This window comes from Chrysemys picta, chromosome 8, assembly GCF_011386835.1.
Source record: "Chrysemys picta bellii isolate R12L10 chromosome 8, ASM1138683v2, whole genome shotgun sequence".
Taxonomy (NCBI): Eukaryota; Metazoa; Chordata; order Testudines; family Emydidae; genus Chrysemys; species Chrysemys picta.
In genome coordinates, this window is record NC_088798.1 from 6,411,915 (window position 1) to 6,431,280 (window position 19,366).

The following is a 19,366-nucleotide window of genomic DNA, read 5'->3' on the forward strand; positions in this document are numbered from 1 at the left end:
GATAGCAAAATCTTCCTCTAAATTTTCAGTTTAAGTAATTATAGATATTACTGTTACAAGTAACACTTGTAATAAATCTGAACTGTCTGAAATTGTGTACCTATTTGTAAGTTGACTGTAAGTTTAATTTCAGGGCCAATAACAAACTCTAATTTTAATGAATGGTACAAAGAGGTCACAGAACTACATTCTTGGCATTTAATCATGTAGTGCAGTGCATTTTTTAACCCACTGGAACAGACTGGCACTCTGTCCCATAAGGATTGGGGAAAAACACCACCAGTGACAAATAGCTAACAGGTATGTATTGCTAATGTTAAGACTCCAAAACAAGCATTGACTTCTAGTGCTGGAAGTTCTTGGAAGGATATAGGAACAGGAAAGGACAACATGAGTAAAAAAAAAAAAATGGTAGCCACAACAGGGGAAGATAAATCAAAAATTGGTACACAAGAAAAAAGTACTAGGAACTGTCAAAATAATGTCTGTTTGCAGAGGGGAGTGGAAAGGAGAAGAGATCAGCTGCCTTAAGAGTCAGGAAAATAGAACTGTGAGGCGTAGTCCTCCATTTTAAAAACTAACACCTATTCTCCCCCCTCCCAAAAGTAATTTGACAGATACTGACCCAACTTGTCAATTTTCTGAAATTAATATTCAGGAACATTAGTAATTTATTTTTATATTAATACATTTTAAGGCCAAAAGGGACCATTACATCATCTTCTAGTCAGACTTCCTAACTAGCACAGACCACACAATTTCACCCAATTACACTTATATAGAGACAACATTCCATCAAGGGGTGCACATGATCAAACCAAAAGCAAGTTTTCCATAGCATCTGATGCGAAGTAGCTCAAACAAGACTTATCAAATAAAGTTTAAGTCATTTACCTTTCTTGAATTGAAGAACTGAACAAATAACGCAGGCAGCAGGCCCAGACCTGTGGATTGTAGATATGAGTGATGCCACTCAACCAACTAAGGGAAAAGGAAAAGCCTGCCATTAGAAATGGATTTGTTATATCCTTCACTAAACACTCACCCAAGTACATGACAAAAATATACTAGTAATAGGAAAAGGCATTATACAAAACTAGCCAAATACTTACATTCCAACCAATGGCAAAGCATAAGCCTTGGGATCAGATTCCAGCACCAGAAGTAGTTTTCGGGTTTGGTCCATTGTAAGGTATCTGGAACATAATAGGCTAAGTGTTTGTTCTAGGTCCGAGCAAGTCCAGAACCACATTTAAGGTAAGAAGAAAATCCTGTGCTAGAAGTGTGTTTTCAGAAGTGCTGTGTGAAGGCTTCGGGTGGCAAGAGTACTCATATCTTGGGAAAGAATGGATATTCTTAAGCTTATTTCGTAGCTATCAACAACCCACCAAGCTGTTATTGAAGCCACTACAGTCAGCTTAATATATTGGTTGCTCTGATGAACCCAGAAAAGTAGTAAGATGTGTCAAATTTTAAGTTATAAAAGAAGGAAGTTACGGGGAAAATAAAATAAAATAAAAATCTACATTTTGAATGGTCAAGGATCCAGGACAAATATCCTGACAGCACTGAAGGCTCAAACTACTTTATTTTCAGATGCATTTCATAAATGAAGTTCCCAGTGCACCCCATTAACAACAGAACAATCAGACAAAAAGAAAGATTCTCTAACGTTATCTTATTGTGAGTCCTTACAAATGCATTTAAGATTGGTGAGCTTGGACTGAAATGGCCTGATTTTCACTTCTGGGTCTAGCACTGATATTGATATGATAATCAAAAAAACACCTGCAGACTGTTTTTAAAGCTAATAAAACAGTAATTATTTTTCTTTTTCCTCCTGTAGACTGATCTTCCCCCTATTAAAGTCAAAAGTAAGAGCTCTAGTTGAATAGAATGGTGCAGAATGTCCTCTGATTCCTGTGCCAGGAGGACTAGCTTCCTGTGCTCACTGCGTAAACTTTCTAATTCAAGATACTGAAAGCTAAAATCAGAAATAATATTCTTTATACTTCCTGCTTCCTCAAAGACAGCTGAAGGCTAAGCCACTGACACTAATGGGAGATAATTTCCATGCACCACCTAACTGATCCTAGGACATTCAACTGAACAGCACTTCATGCCTGAAAGTTTTAACATTGAACTTACCCACATTTATAAGTCCCCTGAATCTGTGCAATATTCATATGACCGCTCAAGTTTCTTGCCAGGGCTGTAGGAATAATTGGGACAGATTTCACAGGAGTGTATTCTAAAGTATTTGTTATAGTAACAGCTGCCCAGTGAAAATCAAAGTTTAGATTGTCCATGCTCTCTGTTGAAGCAATGTGAACTCTTACGGTGAGCAGTCTGGAAAGATCCAAAGAGTCTCTACTGCACAAACTGTGTTGAAGTCCCTAGAAGAGGCAAAAAATGCTGGGATTAGACTTTATACACCTCATTTATACATGATAATAGGATATTACAATAATGCCTAGGTGCCTGTGTCATGAATCAGAGCCAACATTGTGCCAGGCATTGTTTAAACACAAAGAATAAGCCCCTTCTCCAAACAGCTCATGACTGTATTGAACATAGTGAATAGCAATATGAAATGCATCCATTATATATGTGAAAATGCGCAGTTAGCTATGTTAAATTGGAACACAAAAAATCCACAAGGGCAAACGGAGGGTCCAAGAATTAGTTTATCAAAAACCTAGCAATAGGACAATTGCTTGCATCCAAGAAACCCTCAGAACACAAATGGATGTGCAATCACAAGGAGATTATTCATTGGAACATAAATTGCTTTTTCAAGATATGAAGAGCCACCCCATAAGTACAGTCACAAGGCAAGGGTAGCAGGAAAAAAATGTTTAGCTGCCCGAGATTCGCTGCTTCCTTGAACAGCAGCTATACTTGCTGAAGTATCCCTTTTGGGGAAAAAACAAATATCCCTTCTCTCCCAGAAGAGTTTGGCAAGGAAGAGGTTTACTTAAGCTAGGCTTAAAATATTTAAAGATGTACAGCTCCCATTTATACAATTTATAGAAAAGGAAATTAGTTCAGCTGTTAAGCCTACCAGATTTACATTTGTTATCCTGTTTACACACATACTCTTGACAGTTTACCACATTACTTCACAAGTTATCTATGTAATTTTTTTTTTATGTACCGTATATGTAGTTACTGGTATACTGTTTCTACACACTAACACGTTAAATGTTTTTCATAGTGTAGATAACTCTCTCAATACTTTGTGTATTAAGGGCTGCACAAACAATACAAGGTGCAACATGCCCTACCAAAGTATTCCTGACATTTTTGTTTTAAATTAACTGGGTCCTAAACCAATCATACAAACTTGCCTTGGAGTCTGATCTTATAAAGACCTAGCACGTGTTCAACTTCAAGCACAGGAATAATTTAATTGATTATTTCTTTCTTTAAAGATGTACGGCAGAGAAACTTTTATTGCTTATGCCTTTTGATGCAAAAAAGAATGAGGTATTTTTCTGCTTTATTTTTTAACCGTGGAAAAAACCCAACATCATCAGGGCTTGCCTTGCTCATTTTGCTTTAAGGACCAACTGAAGAACTAGAGAAGGATAAAAATATCTTAACAGACTGAAACCTAAGATTAGCTCTCAGACTTCAGTTGAAATCAGAGTTTGAAATACAATTCTCATAACAGCAAAACTAATCAGTGTAACTAGATATCCCGTCCTATCGTAACTGAAGGTTTGGAAAGCTGCAGCTTATCTTGCTGTCTCTTGTGATATAATTATTTCAGTTTCTCCAGCAACAAAGGGTATGCCTACATTGCAATGAAAAACCCACAGCTGGCCTGTGACAGCTGACTCGGGCTGCGGGGCTGTTACCTTACAGTGTAGTCTTGAGGGCTCGGGCTGTAGCCCAGGCTCTAGGACCCCGGCAAGGTAGGAGGATACCGGAACTCAGAAGTCTACACTGCAATGAAACAGCCCTGCAGCCTGAATTGGCTGGCAAGGGCCAACCACAGATGTCTAGCTGCTGTTTAGACATATCCAAAGAGGGTATAATATAATACAATACATGGAGATCTACCTATCTCATAGAACTGGAAGGGACCCCAAAAGGTCATCGGGTCCAGCCCCTGCCTTCACTAGCAGGACCAAGTACTGATTTTGCCCCAGATCCCCAAGTGGCCCCCGTCAAGGATTGAACTCACAACCCTAGGTTTAGCAGGCCAATGCTCAAACCACTGAGCTATCCCTCCCCCCAAAGGGTTCTTTACTTCCCTTTGGCTTTTGGGGGTCAGGGCTAAAGAACTGATGTTCCTTATATATAAAGGAAAAATCCACCCAAACTCATGCATTACTTTCTTTATACACTGTAAATCAACCAATAAAGAGGGTGTAGGGTTTGGTTTTTCGGCCTTTTTTTTGGGGCACTTTGCGGATCTTTTGATTTTAAGAGAATTTAGTATTGAATATTGCCTTGCAAACGGAAATAGTTATTCACAAAAATGATTTGGCACCATCAAGAGAGCAAGCTCTTCCCATATTATCCTACCATTCTGGGAGAGAGTTTCAGCTAGGAACAAAAAGGAGTTTTGTCTTCATGTTCATCTTGTCTTAGGAATTTCTACTGAGACTGCCAATAAAAGGAGCTTATTGGTGACAATCATGATGTGGACTGAACAGCTCTCTTCACATTGGCCATTAAATGGTAACCTTCTGGTCTTTGCTCTTCTAGTTTGGATTTAGATGAATGGCAGGGAGGTGAAAGATACTGAAAGCCATCTAGTCTCCTCTCTGTGTCACTGTTTTAAGAGATCAGAAAGCTGCTAGGAGTGGCTTACCTTAAAAGCTAAGTTGAAGTCTTCAGAATTGTGCACTATAATATCTCCGGAGGAAGATCCCCAAGCGTTAATTGTACATGGAATCAAAAAGTCTCCTGGAAGAGGTGCTGTGGGGACTTTCCCTGAACCATCAGTTACTTCTCGACCGGGATCAAATCTGTCTATTGTCAGTGATACACCTTCATCGTCTGGGGGGGGAGGAGGAAATGGTCAAAAAAAAAAAAAAGAAAGAGTGGATGTGGAGAAGTATACTGCTTCTTGCATACCAAAACCATCAAGTTCAGTTCACTGATTGAGACTTGCTCAATCACCAGAAATGCAGAAAGAAGCAAGCCAGTTACAAACGATTTAATAAAACATTCATGTAGGTTAAAAAACAAAAAAGTTACCTTCATCCACTGCAAGAGTCCCAAGCAAAAAACAGGAAAAGAACTTTCTTTCACTCTGCTTAGCATGGCGATAGGCAAGACGAAGAGCCTTCTCCATCATCAACAGTTTGGGATTCCTGGGGGGGGACGCGGAGGAGAGACAATGTGTTTAATACCGACATTAACAAGGAGCTCTATGTATATTATATAAACAAGAATATTTTAGGTATAGTTATGAAGTTTTAATATATAAAATTTTTGTCCTGAATAAACTACTTCAAAGAATAAACCAATATTTTACTACAATGAAACAATCCTATGCCCTAAACAGGAAGAGATTTGGATATTAGAGTAACAAGAAGATAGTAGAATCTAGGTGCAATAAGCCTCTAAGAAATTTTTTAGCTTGAAGCTGCATGTGTAGTTTTGATTGTGAGCTGTCTGAAGAACATAAGGCCGAGAGATGACTGTAGACTAAAGCAGTCTGTGAGAATGCTATAGTGCGTGGCCCAAATCCTACCTGGTCATGGTTAGGAAAGAGTTACATTTTAAGTCTTTAACATACATTTTTAACCAATGAATGTCTATTTTAGAACTACCTTGTAAAGGGTTCAGGAATACTGTGAGAAAAATCCATAAACAGTGGAGGTGTAACAAAAGTACAGCTTGCTCAACTGAAAAGGAACATGTCTATGAACTACTGCAATGCCCCCTGTACACTATGCCTCACTTTGTTCAATGCTTAATTTCACAGAAGATTCTGTACAAATCTGATTAATCCGCCATTAAAAGAACATTTTTCTGTCATTGACAGGCAGTTATCTAGATGTCTCTTTTTGGTGAAGCTCCCATAGCATCTCTAGGCTGCCCAGAAGGCAGACATGTCTTCAACTAGTACTCACCCTGGCTGGTAAAAGTATTCTCTCTGCTGTTGCACTGCTGCGTTGCAGGATTTTTCCCTCTCCTAATGTTAATGGACTTTGTTTGAATAACCAAACTTTTGATACCCTCTTTACCATCTGACCCTTTTAAATCATGAGGGTCACAGCTTTTATTCTCAAGGGCATGCCAGTGCAAACAGGTTTTCCCCTCTCCCCTTCCCTCATCCCAGGTCTGACGCACACTGCCCTAGGAACTGAGGAGGGCCAGGATTTGCCTTCTGACTTATTTTAAAGAGTATTTGTCAAAACTTTTGACATGTTAACAGGACTGTAAACATTTTACTTAATTAGGATTTCCAGGTTGAGTTTTAACTTAGTTCAGCATTTTGGCGTTTGCTTTTATCAGGATCACTCTTTCCTGCAGACGTGTAGCGGCAGAGAACAACTGGCCCATAGAAACAAGAGGTTTGCCATCATCATTGTACTTTATAGTTTCCTTCCACCTTCTCCCTTGAGGGGCAGATATTTTTCACAGGGGCTTCTCAATCCTGTTGATTGTGCTGATCCACAAGAAAGGGACTCCCCAATCCTTCAGAAAGAAGAAACCCTCTAGCTAGATATTTATACTGCGTTCACTGTGATTTCCTCCCCGTTGTTTTTCTGCCTCCCTGGGAGGACAGTTCCTACTAAAAACATGGAAGCAATGCAGTGTTAAGCAAACCTCTTTTCTCTCCCCAGAAGTGCATGCAGAAAAGACAAGTATTTACTGCTTCTGACAAAACTAACGAACATGGATATTTGCCATTGGAGAAAGAGATGCTGCCGACAGCCCTTCCTTGCAGTCCCACCTTGAGATGCTTCCAGCACAGAGTTGCTTTTGCAGGGTGGGGTTGGGGAAATCAAAATCCCATCTGTGGAAGTGTAAGGGATGAATAGATCCCTACAAAGGTTAATCTTCCTCAACACAATACAACTCAATAAAGCTTTACTGTCCACACGTGATGAACTGATACTGGAATAGTCTAACAGGGTTGAAAGAGGAATACACCATACCCAGGATGTAACTTGTAGAATAGTGTTCTGCACATACTCAGAAGATCCCCTTCCAATTTAATCATTTGTATTCTGAAGAGGAACAAGTCTTACTTATACCTGTAATAAGTAATGTGTGCGCCAATAACATCTCCCACAGGTGTTGGATCCCAAAGTGCACATTTTGATAGAGGAAAACTGAATGGTACCATCCTGCTTGAAGCAATTCTGCAAAAGAAAAAATAATCAGAAATCTAGTAAACCTAATCTTTTAAGCTGCACTTTATTCCGTTTGGGTTGGGGGTAAGAAGATGAAAGAAGAAAAAAAACAACAACATAAGAATGGCCATACTGGGTCAGACCAAAGGTCCATCCAGCCCAGTATCTTGTCTACCGATAGTGACCAATGCCAGGTGTCCCAGAGGGAATGAACCTAACAGGTAATGATCAAGTGATCTCTTCCAATGAAACGAACAAAGAAGATAATGAGATTTCATTTATTTTGCCATTTTAAAGGGCTAATTGGTACAGTTCCTTCATATGGTTTTACGTGTGAATGCCAAGGCACTAATTATTTTTAGCTAAAGCTTGGGAAATGAAGCTGTTCTAGATAAAACATTAGAAAGAATAAGACATACCAGGAAATAATCTGAATTTAAAGTGAGCTGAAAATCACTTAAGAAAAAAAACTTGCCAAAAGGTCATCTTTCCAGTTTCCTTGATAGTTTTACATAGGATTTACTCCATTAAAAAGCAGCATGTTTTGAAGAATATTTAAAGAAACATATCTGAAGTCAAACAGCATATTACACAGAAAGAGTGTTGTGACCACAGAACTTCAAGTTCACAGCCACAAATAGGACTCAAAAGATGTTCAGAAGCTGTAGCCATTCAAATTTCTTGATAAAGTCTTACAAATTTTATTTTAAGATTTCTCCAAGCTGACAGAAATAATCTTTTAGTAATTCATATAATGCAGTTCATAACCCACTGCTAACATTTGACTAAAGACCAACTTAAGACTTATGCATTAAAATATTTTACATTAATCAAAACAATACACGTAAATCCCCCTCACACTCTTTTAGCTGCCATAAAAAAAAAAAGAGATTTCTCTATTCTGATGCCCTACCTCAATCCACTCACTTGTCTCACATGCTGGTTATGATGGAGGATTGGTTCTCATTAAAAGAATGCTGTCAATTTAAGTCCACATTTTAGATTCTTTTTTTAAAAAGGTGCAAAGCCCAACAAGCTCACAGAAATGTTTTTTTTTTTTTAAATTTAACAAAACAAAAAAACCCACAAAACCAAAAAACTTGTTGAATTAAGGACCAATACTTCCCTGTATTGTTTACAACTCAAACACTGCACTTCAGAAAGTGAGTTAGACACATAAGCACCTGGTTTATATTTGCTCAATTTATTTCTGATCACAAATATTTGCACTGTAAAAAACAAAAGAAATAGTATTTTTCGAGTATTGTAGTGCAATCTCTTTATCATGAAAGTTGAACTTACAAATGTAGAATTATGTATAAAAAATAACTGCATCTAAAAATAAAACAATGTAAAACTTTAGAGCCTACAAATCCACTCAGTCCTATTTCTTGTTCAACAAATCAAGCCAATCAAATTTGGTCACATTTGCAGGAGATAATGCTGCCCGCATTGGTCTGCTAAAGCCAGGGTTGTGAGTTCAATCCTTGAGGGGGCCATTTAGGGATCTAGGGCAAAAAAAATCTGGGGATTGGCCCTGCTTTGAGCAGGGGATTGGACTAGATGACCTCCTGAGGTCCCTTCCAACCCTGATATTCTATGATTCTACAATGTCACCTGAAAGGGAGAACATGGCACTTTTGTAGATGGTGTCGCAAGATATTTACATGCCAGATGCTTTCAAGATTAATGTTCTTTCATGCTTCAATCGCCATTCCAGAGGACATGCATCCACGCTGATGACACGTTCTGCTCAATAACAATCCAAAGCAGTGCAGACCAATGCATGTTCATTTTCATCCTCTGAGTCAGATGCCACCAGGAGACGGCTGATTTTCTTTTTTGGTGGTTTGGGTTCTGTAGTTTCCGCATTGGAGTTTTGTTCTTTTAAGACTTCTGAAAGCATGCTCCACACCTCATCCCTCTCAAATTTTGGAAGTACTTCAGATTCTAAAACCTTGGGTCGAGTGCTGTAGCTATCTTTAGAAATTTCACATTGGTACCTTCTTTGCGTTTTGTGAAATCTGAAGCGAAAGTATTCTTAAAATGAACATGTGCTGAGTCATCAGAGACTACTATAACATGAGATATATATCAGAATGCGGGTAAAACAGAATCAGAGACATACAATTCTCCCCCAAGGAGTTCAGTCACAAATTTTAATTAACGCATTATTGTATTAACGAGCGTCATCAGCATGGAAGCATGTCCTCTGGAATGGTGCCCAAAGCATGAAGGGGCATACGAATGTTTAGCATATCTGGCATGTAAATAAGTTGCAATGCCAGATACAAAAATCCCATGCGAACGCTTGGTCTCACTTTCTGGTGACACTGTAAATAAGAAGTGGTCAGCATTGTCTCCCATAATGTAGACAAACTTGTTTGTCTTAGCGATTGGCTGAACAAGAAGTAGGACTGAGCGGAGTTGTAGGCTCTAAAGTTTTGCATTGTTACATAATAGCACTCAAACGAAACAAACAAACCAAAACAATAAAAATAAAAATCGACATTTGTAAGTTGCTTTTTCATGATAGAGATTGCACTACAGTACTTGTATGAGGTGAACTGAAAAACAGTATTTTTTATCATTTTTACAGTTCAAATATTTGTAATAAAAAATATAAAGTGAGCAGTGTACACTTTGTATTCTGTGTTGTAATAGAAAATATATTTTAAAATATAGAGAAACATCCAAAAATATTTAATCAATTGGGATTTTATTGTTTAACAGCGCAATTAAAACTGATCAATCGTGATTTTTTAAAGTTAATCATGTGAGCTAACTGCGATTAATCGACAACCAATTTTTATCTACCCCGACTTGAGCTTAAAGTAAAGTCCACATATAGATCTTTGCAGAAGTGGGGCTCAACTGTGGAATTTAGGTAGTGTTTTTGATTTAGGGTTTTGTGGCTTTTTGGCAAATACTGAGCCAGACAGAAGTTGTAGCATGCCACAATTAATTTTTTTTTTTTAAGTGTAAAATGTACTTCGCACTGTACAAGACCTAAAATTTAGACATTCCCTATGCCAAAGAGTTATATGAAGGTAGGATGCACTGGGAAGCCCAGAAGAATGAATAACTGATTTTTAATTATTGTACATATTTTTTGTTAGCTTATAGGCACTGCAGAGATTAATTTCTTCCATAACCGTCTGGAATAACATGATTGTGGATTGCTCAACCAATATAGGGAGAACATTCCATACTTAGCAAGAGGTGGAAAAAGAGACAGAAATAGGACAATCACCACCCTGGTGAAAGGCAATAGCTTGAGACCTCTGGAGATTGAAGTCCTATGTTCACCAAAGTAGCAGCACACCACTGCAAAACTTCCTCACCAGTGTTTCCCATTGTTTATTTAGAGGTGCTACTTCTAAGGGAGGCCATCTATTCACGGCAACTTTAAAATCTTTTCTTAAGTGGCCCTCTGTAATACTGAATTATGTTTGTCCAAGTAGTGTCATTTGTCATCTCATCTCCATGTCTTCTCTCCCCTTCTGCCCATTACCTGTCACTATGCATGGAAAGTTCTCCCCATCTTGGTTTGTCAAGCTCCCAGCCTCTCCACATTCAAGTCTCACTACTTCTATAGCAATCAGAAATAAGCAAAAAACTATAATAATAAAAAAATCAGTTTCAACCTTTCCTGAATATTTGCCTCACTGCTTAGATGGTTACTAGGATTTCAGTCATGATGGTTTCTGTAACATGCACACCTGTGTACTAGGAAATGGACTCCATACACAGCTTTCAATGGGTATTTAATAATGGTGGAGCCCAATTCTCCAACTAAGTATTTGTTTAAAAAAATAAGTTACAGTTCGGGGACCAGGCAGTTAAAAAAAAAAAAAGTACACTGCCTGAACCATCCTGCACACACACACACACACACACACACACACACACCCCCTTCATACACTGTTACTAATAGGTCCTCGTCTTTAACGGCAAAGATAATGAGTTTCCAAACTCAGTCATTTTAAACATAAAAACTCTCACTAGTTACAATATTTAGGGCCTGATCATGAAAGCTGACCTATAAGGATGAGGCTCTGTGGAAGCACAGAGATCCACCTGCATGGATCAGACTGCAGAACAGGGCCTTAAATAGTAACATCTTCAGAAAAGAGACTGCCATTTAAAGTCTATATGTGCAGCACTCTGTACAAGGGGGCCCCCAATCATAATTAGGGTCACCGGGCATTACTGTAATAGAAATAATGCATGATAGCATATTGTTCATTGCAGAGATAATAAAGTTGTGTTATTTGTAGTCCAGAGAATCAAGAGATGTGTGCTTTCTTTGAACGCCTCGTAAGGAAAAATATTAAAATCAAAAGCTTTCCATATAGTAATTTCTCTACAGAGGAGCAGATACCTAGGATCTGTTTGGTGATCTGAAACAGCATAAATAGCCTCCATGACTGCAGCCTTCAATCCCCTGCAAGGAAAACAGAAGAGAGGACATTAAAGAATGGGGCCCTGGCCCATGACTAGGACTCCGAGGCACTACAAAAAGAACAGGAGGACTTGTGGCACCTTAGAGACTAACACATTTATTAGAGCATAAGCTTTCGTGGACTACAACCCACTTAACACAACTAATAAACAAAATACAGAAGAAAACAACAAGAACCCAAATCACAGCTTCTGAAGTAACGGATTTACACCAGAGCGGACAACCGGCCAAAGGATGCCGCAAGGTAACGGATAAGGTGACCAGGGCTGACATGGGGATCCACCACAGCCCGCGCGTGACCCTCCCGCCGCCCCAATAACACCAGCCCTACCTGTACACCCACGCGCGGGCCCCCACGCAGGACCAGGAGGAGCCAGGCCAGGGGAGAGGTATGGGTGGGGGGTTGGCATCCCCTCAGCCTAGCCCAACGGGAGGCCAGCGGACCCGCAGGCCGAGACCCCAGCGCCAGGCGGACGGAGCCCTCACGGTCCCCAACCCCCAGCCCAGCCCGCTCTAGGCGCCTCACCCCCGCACGGGGCCCTCTCCCCGCTGCCGCCGCAAGCAGGGGCAATGCTGCGGGTCACGGTGGGGAGCTCGGTAACTGACTCACCTGGGCAGGCCCCTTCCGGGCCCTTCTACCTGTGGCGGCTCCAACGGCGGCACCGCCAGCCTCCCGCCCCTACGCCGCCCTCCGCACAATGAGCGCCCCGCCCCGCCAGGCCCTCTTGCCCAATCAGGAGGCGCAGCCGGCATTCCGCCCACTTCCTTTTGCGGTCGCTCAATCAGCACGCCGTTTCGACTCGCCCGCTCAACCAATCGGGTGGCCCCCCGGGCCACCAACCGCCCGGCGCGCGCAAGCGAAGGGGGATTTAAAAACACTACTGCTTTAAACGGTCACCCAGCGAGCAAACGCTACTGCGCAGGCGCACTGGTTGGGGACGCGGAGGGAGGCGTGGTTTGGATGCCACAGCAACAGTCGAGTTGACTGAGGTTAGAGTTTTAAAGAGACACACCCCTAATTATTTTATAAGAAATCCAGACATTCCCATAGCGTTTACATGGGACCCCTCTCATCATAGGAAGTCTAGAATGTGGGGATAGTGAGTAGGCATGCGGGGCAGAATGGATTTAGGGGGGGAGATACCACTCTGGAACCCCATACTGGATAAAAAGGCTGGTTGGTTTGCTCGCTGACAGGGAAAAGCACACTGGAGATGGGAGTTTCATTTGCACAATTGTCCCCAGCACGTTTTTTGTCTGGGGTTTTGTTAAACCCATATTCTGGCCTGGGTGGATCTTTTCAGCCTTCTAGCAACTGGAAACACAATTTCTTGCTGCAACAAACAAGTGAGCTAACTCATATTGTTGTTTCAGAGTAGCAGCCCTGTTAGTCTGTATCCGCAAAAAGAACTGGAGTACTTGTGGCACCTTAGAGACTAACACATTTATTAACATATTGTTGTGAGTTTTGAAACGCTTTGATTATTGACAGGTCCTCTGTTAAACCAGATAAGTGAGTAGGTTTTCCTTAGCAGTCCTCCCCTCCATATAATCGTTCTGGATGGCCTCCACTTTGTTCTGAATTTTCTTTTGAGATTAAAAGGTTGTGTTTTTAATTTTCTCTTCTTTACCAAACTGATAATCTCTCATTCTACTCCAGAACAAGTGCCAGAAAACAATACTGTAATTGTATTGTTCTCCTTCTACTGGTCTCTTTGGCCTTTTAAGAGAAAGGGAGAGAGAGTGAAGACCTTGTTTTTCACAGCACAAGAGGAAGGAAGGAGAAAGGCAAATAGAGAGAAAGAGACCAAACTACTTGATATTACCAATTTGCACTGAAAGACACAGGCAACTCTGATATGATGCCCCAAATCATGCACCATGTTCTGTGTGGAACTCATCAGAGGCATGCACCCACCTGAAATAAACTGCAAATCTGGGATCTCAGATTGCACTAATTTGCCTCTAAAGGGGAAAGTATGAGATATATAGTGTGTGCAGCATTTTGCCATGCTACTGTATTAAATTAAATAGTCAAATGAAAAGGAGCTATTAATAACCTCTCTAGAATACCAAAACCTAACAAGTTGAATCTACCATTATACTTCCAGCACTAAATTACACAATTCTATAAAGTTGGATTATTTACACAGTTTGAATTATTTCTCCCTCCCCCACCCCCGAAAAGAAAGTTAGGTATAGTATGCAATTCATATCTAAAGTGTAAAAGTAAAATAACATAGTTCTTCCACCATCCATAATAATACCCACACACTGACATTTTGCATACTACAAAGAGATGTCTGCCACCAATGCTAAAACCTAAAAAAGAGAAGCAGTTAAGAATTATTTTAAATATTTAATTTACAATACAAGTAGAACCTTATGGGATTAAATCTAAACAAATAAGTGATTTTTTCCCCATTATTTATACTCTATTTTTTACATTTCTCTTAGTGGCAATGAAAACAAACTAGTCGGTTTCACTTTTGGTTGTAATCAGCTTTTAGTCAATTTCATGTTCTCACACTAGCACAATGTTTGGATTACAAGCATTATAGGGAGTTAGATATGGTATTTACACTGGACTTTTAAAAAAGTTAGGGAAACATTTATATTGGCATTAAGGAGTTACTGAACAACAAAAACATAACAGCTCTTACCAAATCTAAGGTATAAGTCAAAATTTAACACTAGATAATTGCTTTATTTTTATTACTAGTAACTTAGGGCCCAATACTGCCCACACTAATGCATGTTTAAGTTTGATGACATGAACAGTCCAATCAAAGTTTCCAGCTAAGATGATATTAACCACTCTTACACAAATGTAAGAGTGTCCACACAAGGGGACCAATTTAATTAAATAGATTTAGAAAGAAATTTAGTTAAACAAGTGGAATTTGTGTGTATAGACCAACTCTTGCACACAGGTTTTACTTTACACATGCCTTGTGTGGAACGGACCAAAGCAGCAGATCAGGGCCTTATATAAGTTTCCAAACATTAACTAGTCTTTACAATATCCTTATGAAATAGGTGTTGTTATTTCTACTTTACATATGGAAAAATTGAGATAGCTAGGTTAAGGTCCCAATCCTGCAGACACTTAACATATGTGCTTAACTTTATAATGTAACTAATCTTATTAACTTAAGTTCAGCACACACAGGCTGGATAGGGGCCCAAGTGACTTACTCAAGTCCACATAGCAAGTTACAGACAAAGCCAGGTTTAAAACCAAGTACCTCTTGGGTCCCACTTCTCATCTTCAACCACCAGACCAGATTAACTCTCTGTGCAATATAAAATGCCATCTAAATTGAGTATGTAAACAGGATTAAAAATATTTTTATAACAAAAATGAAATGCAAGAAATCAAGTAATACATGGTCACTTCGCATGTAGAAAATACTGATGACTTTGCTATACTGGTGATTAAGAACCAAACCGAATCAGTACTCACAACCGATCTAGTGAAATTAGAGGAAACCATAAGGAAAGCTTCTAAAGTTAAAATATAAATTGTTAATCAAAAAAAATCAACAGCATAATTATATAGTCTGTCTTATATCTTAGATAAATCTTTGAACAACCTAACTATAGCCAATTGCTCAGCTATTGTCCTAAAAAGACCATAAAATTCACCTGAGTATTGATAAAAAGAACAGGAGTACTTGTGGCACCTTAAAGACTAACAAATTTATTTGAGCATAAGCTTTCGTGGGCTACAGCCCACTTCATCGGATGCATGTAGTGGAAAATACAGTAGGAAGATAGATAGATATATACACAGAGAACATGAAACAATGGGTGTTACCATACACACTACAAGGAGAATGATCAGTTATCAGTATTGATAGTTACCTTTTACTGGTAACTTTCTGTATTATTTGCTTTATACTACAATGAACTTTGCACTGTTCTGACTTTTGCTCTCTCCAGACAGTAGCCTATTAGCACAGGTATGTTTAAATGAGTTATTTCCAAATAACTATAGACTTGTTTCTTTGCCAGGGGATTTTAATTGTTTTAATTAGGGAGAACTGTATCTTATTAGCTATATGTTCTGGAGATGGGGAGTTAGTACAGGCAGACCATGGGCGCAAATGATGCAGATCCATATTAAGACAAGCCTGAAATTGGACCTATGTAGAAGCCTCATCATTTCTGAATCAAATCCCGTTTGCATACTGCATAACCATCTTCAGAAAAATAAAAGTCACAGAAAGGCAGTAAGGTCAAGCCCTGAATCTGCCATTATATCATTCCTCCTGAAGATTCCCTGGCAGTTATACAGAACTTGTACTGTACTGCTTTTATGCAACATTGCTCAGACTTGAAATTCCTGTTAGTTGGGTGCTCCCGAACAGGTGCTCACTGAGAAGGAGTGCCACCGCTGAGGTGCCAAAACCCAGGAAATCCGGGAGAAGACTGAGCCGCATGATCCTGGCGTTGTGAGCCCAGAAAACTGAACAGCCGGCAGGGCAGTGCCTATTGGGCACCCTTACCGATTTCCCCAGGCAATTATAGTAGCTACCTCAAAATTGGGTGAACAGATGTCCCGATTTTATAGGGACAGTCCTGGTTTTGGAGCCTTTTTCTTACATAGGCTCCTATTACCCCCCACCCACTGTCCCGATTTTTCACACTTGCTGTCTGGTTACCCTACATTTGGGTAAACCCCCACATTTCCCTTCTGGGCACCCAGACTGCACTCCTAGCCTCTAGGGCAGTGGTTCCCAAAGTGGGGTTCGCAGAACGTTTCAGGGGGTTCGCAAGAAAAATTTCATTAATGGCGGCCAGAGGACTCTGCTGGGACCCGTTGCAGGGCAGACAGCCCGAACCCCAGGGAGAGCGGGGCCGGGCAGTTTGAGCGGGCAGCCCGAGCCCTCTCCTATCAGCCAGAGAGCTGGCAGCCCGAGCCTTGGGGAGAGCGGGCAGTTTGAGTTGGCAGCCCCAGCCCTCCCCTGTCAGCGGGGGAGCTGGCACCCGAGCCTCTGGGGTAGAGCGGGCAGTTTGAGCCAGCAGCCCGAGCCCTCCTGTCAGCCAGGGAGCCAGCAGCCCGAGCCTCGTGGAGAGCAGGGCTGGGCAGTTTGAGCCGGCAGCCCCAGCCCTCCCCTGTCAGCGGGGGAGCCAGCAGCCCCGAACCCCAGCACTCCATGCGGGGTGCAGGTGGCAGCTCGGATCCCTGTCCTTGTCAGGCAGGGAAAGTTTGCATCCAGGGCAGTCAGCAGGGGGCCACGCTGAACATGGGGGGGTGGTCCAAGCTAATTTGTCCCTCCCAGGGCACCTTCCTTGGCGGAAGAAAAGCTGTTTGCGAGCCAAACCAGCCAGAAGCACGTTGTAGCCAGTGTAGGAGTGTTAAGGTGTCTCAGTAATTGTCCTTCTCTCTGGAGTGCTGATTTGCTTCAGTGAGTGAATCTTCTCAGTTTCTAGTTTGTTGGTTGTTAGCAGTCTCTCTCTGTTATTTTTATTAGAACTTTTGTACACAAGTTCAATGGATAAGGGGCTGAAAAAGAAAAGTGTAAAGACGCTGGAATCAGCTAGTGTTTCCTCAAGTCCACACTGTGGAAAATCTAAGTCTAATGATCATGATGGTCCTGGAAAGTCACTTACAAAGAAAAGAAAAGATGACGCTGATTATATAAAATATGGCTTTACATGCATTGGTGATCAAGAACATCCAAAACCACTGTGTGTGATTTGTGATGATGTTCTAGCAAACAGCAGCCTCAAACTTTCTCTACTTCGGCACCATTTAGAAACTAGGCATCCTGCACAACTCGACAAGCCTGTTGAGTTTTTCAAGCAAAAATTAGCTGAGAAGAAAAGTGACATTACCAGTTTTATATCCGAAGCAAGTACTGATAATGAAAATGCACTTAAAGCGTCATACCGCGTGAGCTACCGAGTAGCAAAAGCATCGGAAGCCCATACCATAGCAGAGAGCTTGATTGGTCCATGTATAAAAGATGTAGTTCATTGCATGCTCGGAGAAAAGGCTGCAAAAAGGATTGACATGGTACCTTTGTCCAATAATACGTTGTCACGAAGAATTAATGACATGTCAAATAATGTAGAGACCACTATTGTACATAGAGTGAAAAATAGTCCATATTATGCTATACAGTTGGATGAATCAACTGATGTAGTTAATCTAGCTATTTTGCTACTGTTTGTACGTTATGTGAATGAAGGTATGGTTGAAGAAGGCTTGTTGTTTTGCCGACCATTGGAAGAACGTACAACTAGAGAAGATAACGTCAATCTGACTAAAGCATATTTTCAAGAAAAGGAAATAGACTGGTCTCGTTGCCTAGGCATTTGCACTGATGGGGCCACATCAATGACGGGGAAGTATTCTGGATTTGTAGCTCAAACAAAAAAGGTTGCATCAGAAGTCTCTTGGACTCATTGCAGCATCCATAGACAAGCCCTTGCAACAAAACGCATGCCAGAGGGACTGAAGGAAGTGCTGGACAATGTAGTGAAAATGGTGAATTTCATAAAATCATGGCCAACAAATTCCAGAATATTTCACATACTTTGTGAAGAAATGGGTCGTATACACGTCTGTGTGTTGACCCATACTGAAGTTAGATGGCTCTCAAGGGGTAAAATCCTTGTGTGCTTGTTTGAGGTTAGAACGGAAATCCTAGTTTTTTTTCAAAAGCCACCCTTTCCACCTTGCCAGCTGTATGGAAAATAATTTCTGGCTCCAGAGCCTAGCTTATTTAGCAGATATTTTCTCAAGAATTAATGACCTAAATTTATCTCTTCAAGGCCTCAATATAACAGTTTTCAATGTGCAAGAGCGAGTTGAATCCCTGATAAAGAAGCTGCAGTTCTGGGGAAGTTGTTTGGAAAACAATCAAATCAGTAATCTTCATGACTTCCTGGTAGAACATAAAATTCAGTTGGATCAGTGCACTAAAACCAATATAATTGCACACCTAAAAGGACTTTGCACAACTTTCAGGGAATACTTTCCAGCTATGTCAGGCGATAATGACTGAATTCGCAACCCTTTTGATGATACCACTTTCTCAGCACAGATATTAAACACCAAGGAAAAAGAGAAATTGATTGAGATCTCCTGTGATTACGAACTGAAAAGGAGTTTCAGAAATCTATCATTGATCAACTTTTGGCTGAGTTTAAGAAACGAGTACCCCTTTCTGGCAGAAAAAGCTGCTGCAGTTTTGTTACCATTTTCAACAACATACTTATGCGAGAAAGCATTTTCCTCATATGCACATCTGAAAACCAAACACAGAAACAGACTTGATGCCGAACCAGACCTGAGACTTTATCTTTCGCCAGTGGTTCCAGACTTCCAAGAGCTATGCAGAGCAAAGCAAGCGAATCCATCACACTGAGGAAATTTAAACTTAAATCCCTGGAAATATTCATTTTTAGGAGGGGGTTCATGAGATGTCACAATTTAGTGAAAGGGGTTCGCGGGCTGTTAAAGTTTGGGAACCACTGCTCTAGGGCCCCTCGCTCCTTCAGGGCGAAGCTGGGGAAATGCGCAGATCAGCAGACAGCTTGGACTTGCACGGGCACAGCGGTC

The 19,366-nt window shown here is 40.6% G+C and overlaps 1 protein-coding gene across 8 annotated transcripts in view; it reads right to left on the bottom strand.

Annotated features, from left to right (window-relative positions):
- Window positions 1–14,249, bottom strand: part of STIL (STIL centriolar assembly protein) — a 32,617-nt gene extending 18,368 nt beyond the window's left edge. Inside the window, exons 1-9 of one of the 8 annotated variants that reach the window (XM_065553783.1) lie at window positions 12,401–12,457; window positions 11,710–11,772; window positions 10,840–10,917; window positions 7,227–7,334; window positions 5,215–5,330; window positions 4,826–5,013; window positions 2,149–2,396; window positions 1,113–1,211; window positions 895–981 (exon numbers count right to left, since the gene is read on the bottom strand). In XM_065553783.1, coding sequence (XP_065409855.1) covers window positions 895–981; window positions 1,113–1,211; window positions 2,149–2,396; window positions 4,826–5,013; window positions 5,215–5,330; window positions 7,227–7,334; window positions 10,840–10,901 — 908 coding nt within the window. In that variant the 5' untranslated portion in view covers window positions 10,902–10,917; window positions 11,710–11,772; window positions 12,401–12,457. Of the gene's footprint in view, window positions 1–894; window positions 982–1,112; window positions 1,212–2,148; window positions 2,397–4,825; window positions 5,014–5,214; window positions 5,331–7,226; window positions 7,335–10,839; window positions 10,918–11,709; window positions 11,773–12,121 lie in introns of all 8 variants that reach the window. The other 7 variants (XM_065553785.1, XM_005284890.5, XM_065553782.1 and 4 more) reach the window with 7 other exon arrangements.
- Window positions 14,250–19,366: the final 5,117 nt, after the last annotated feature.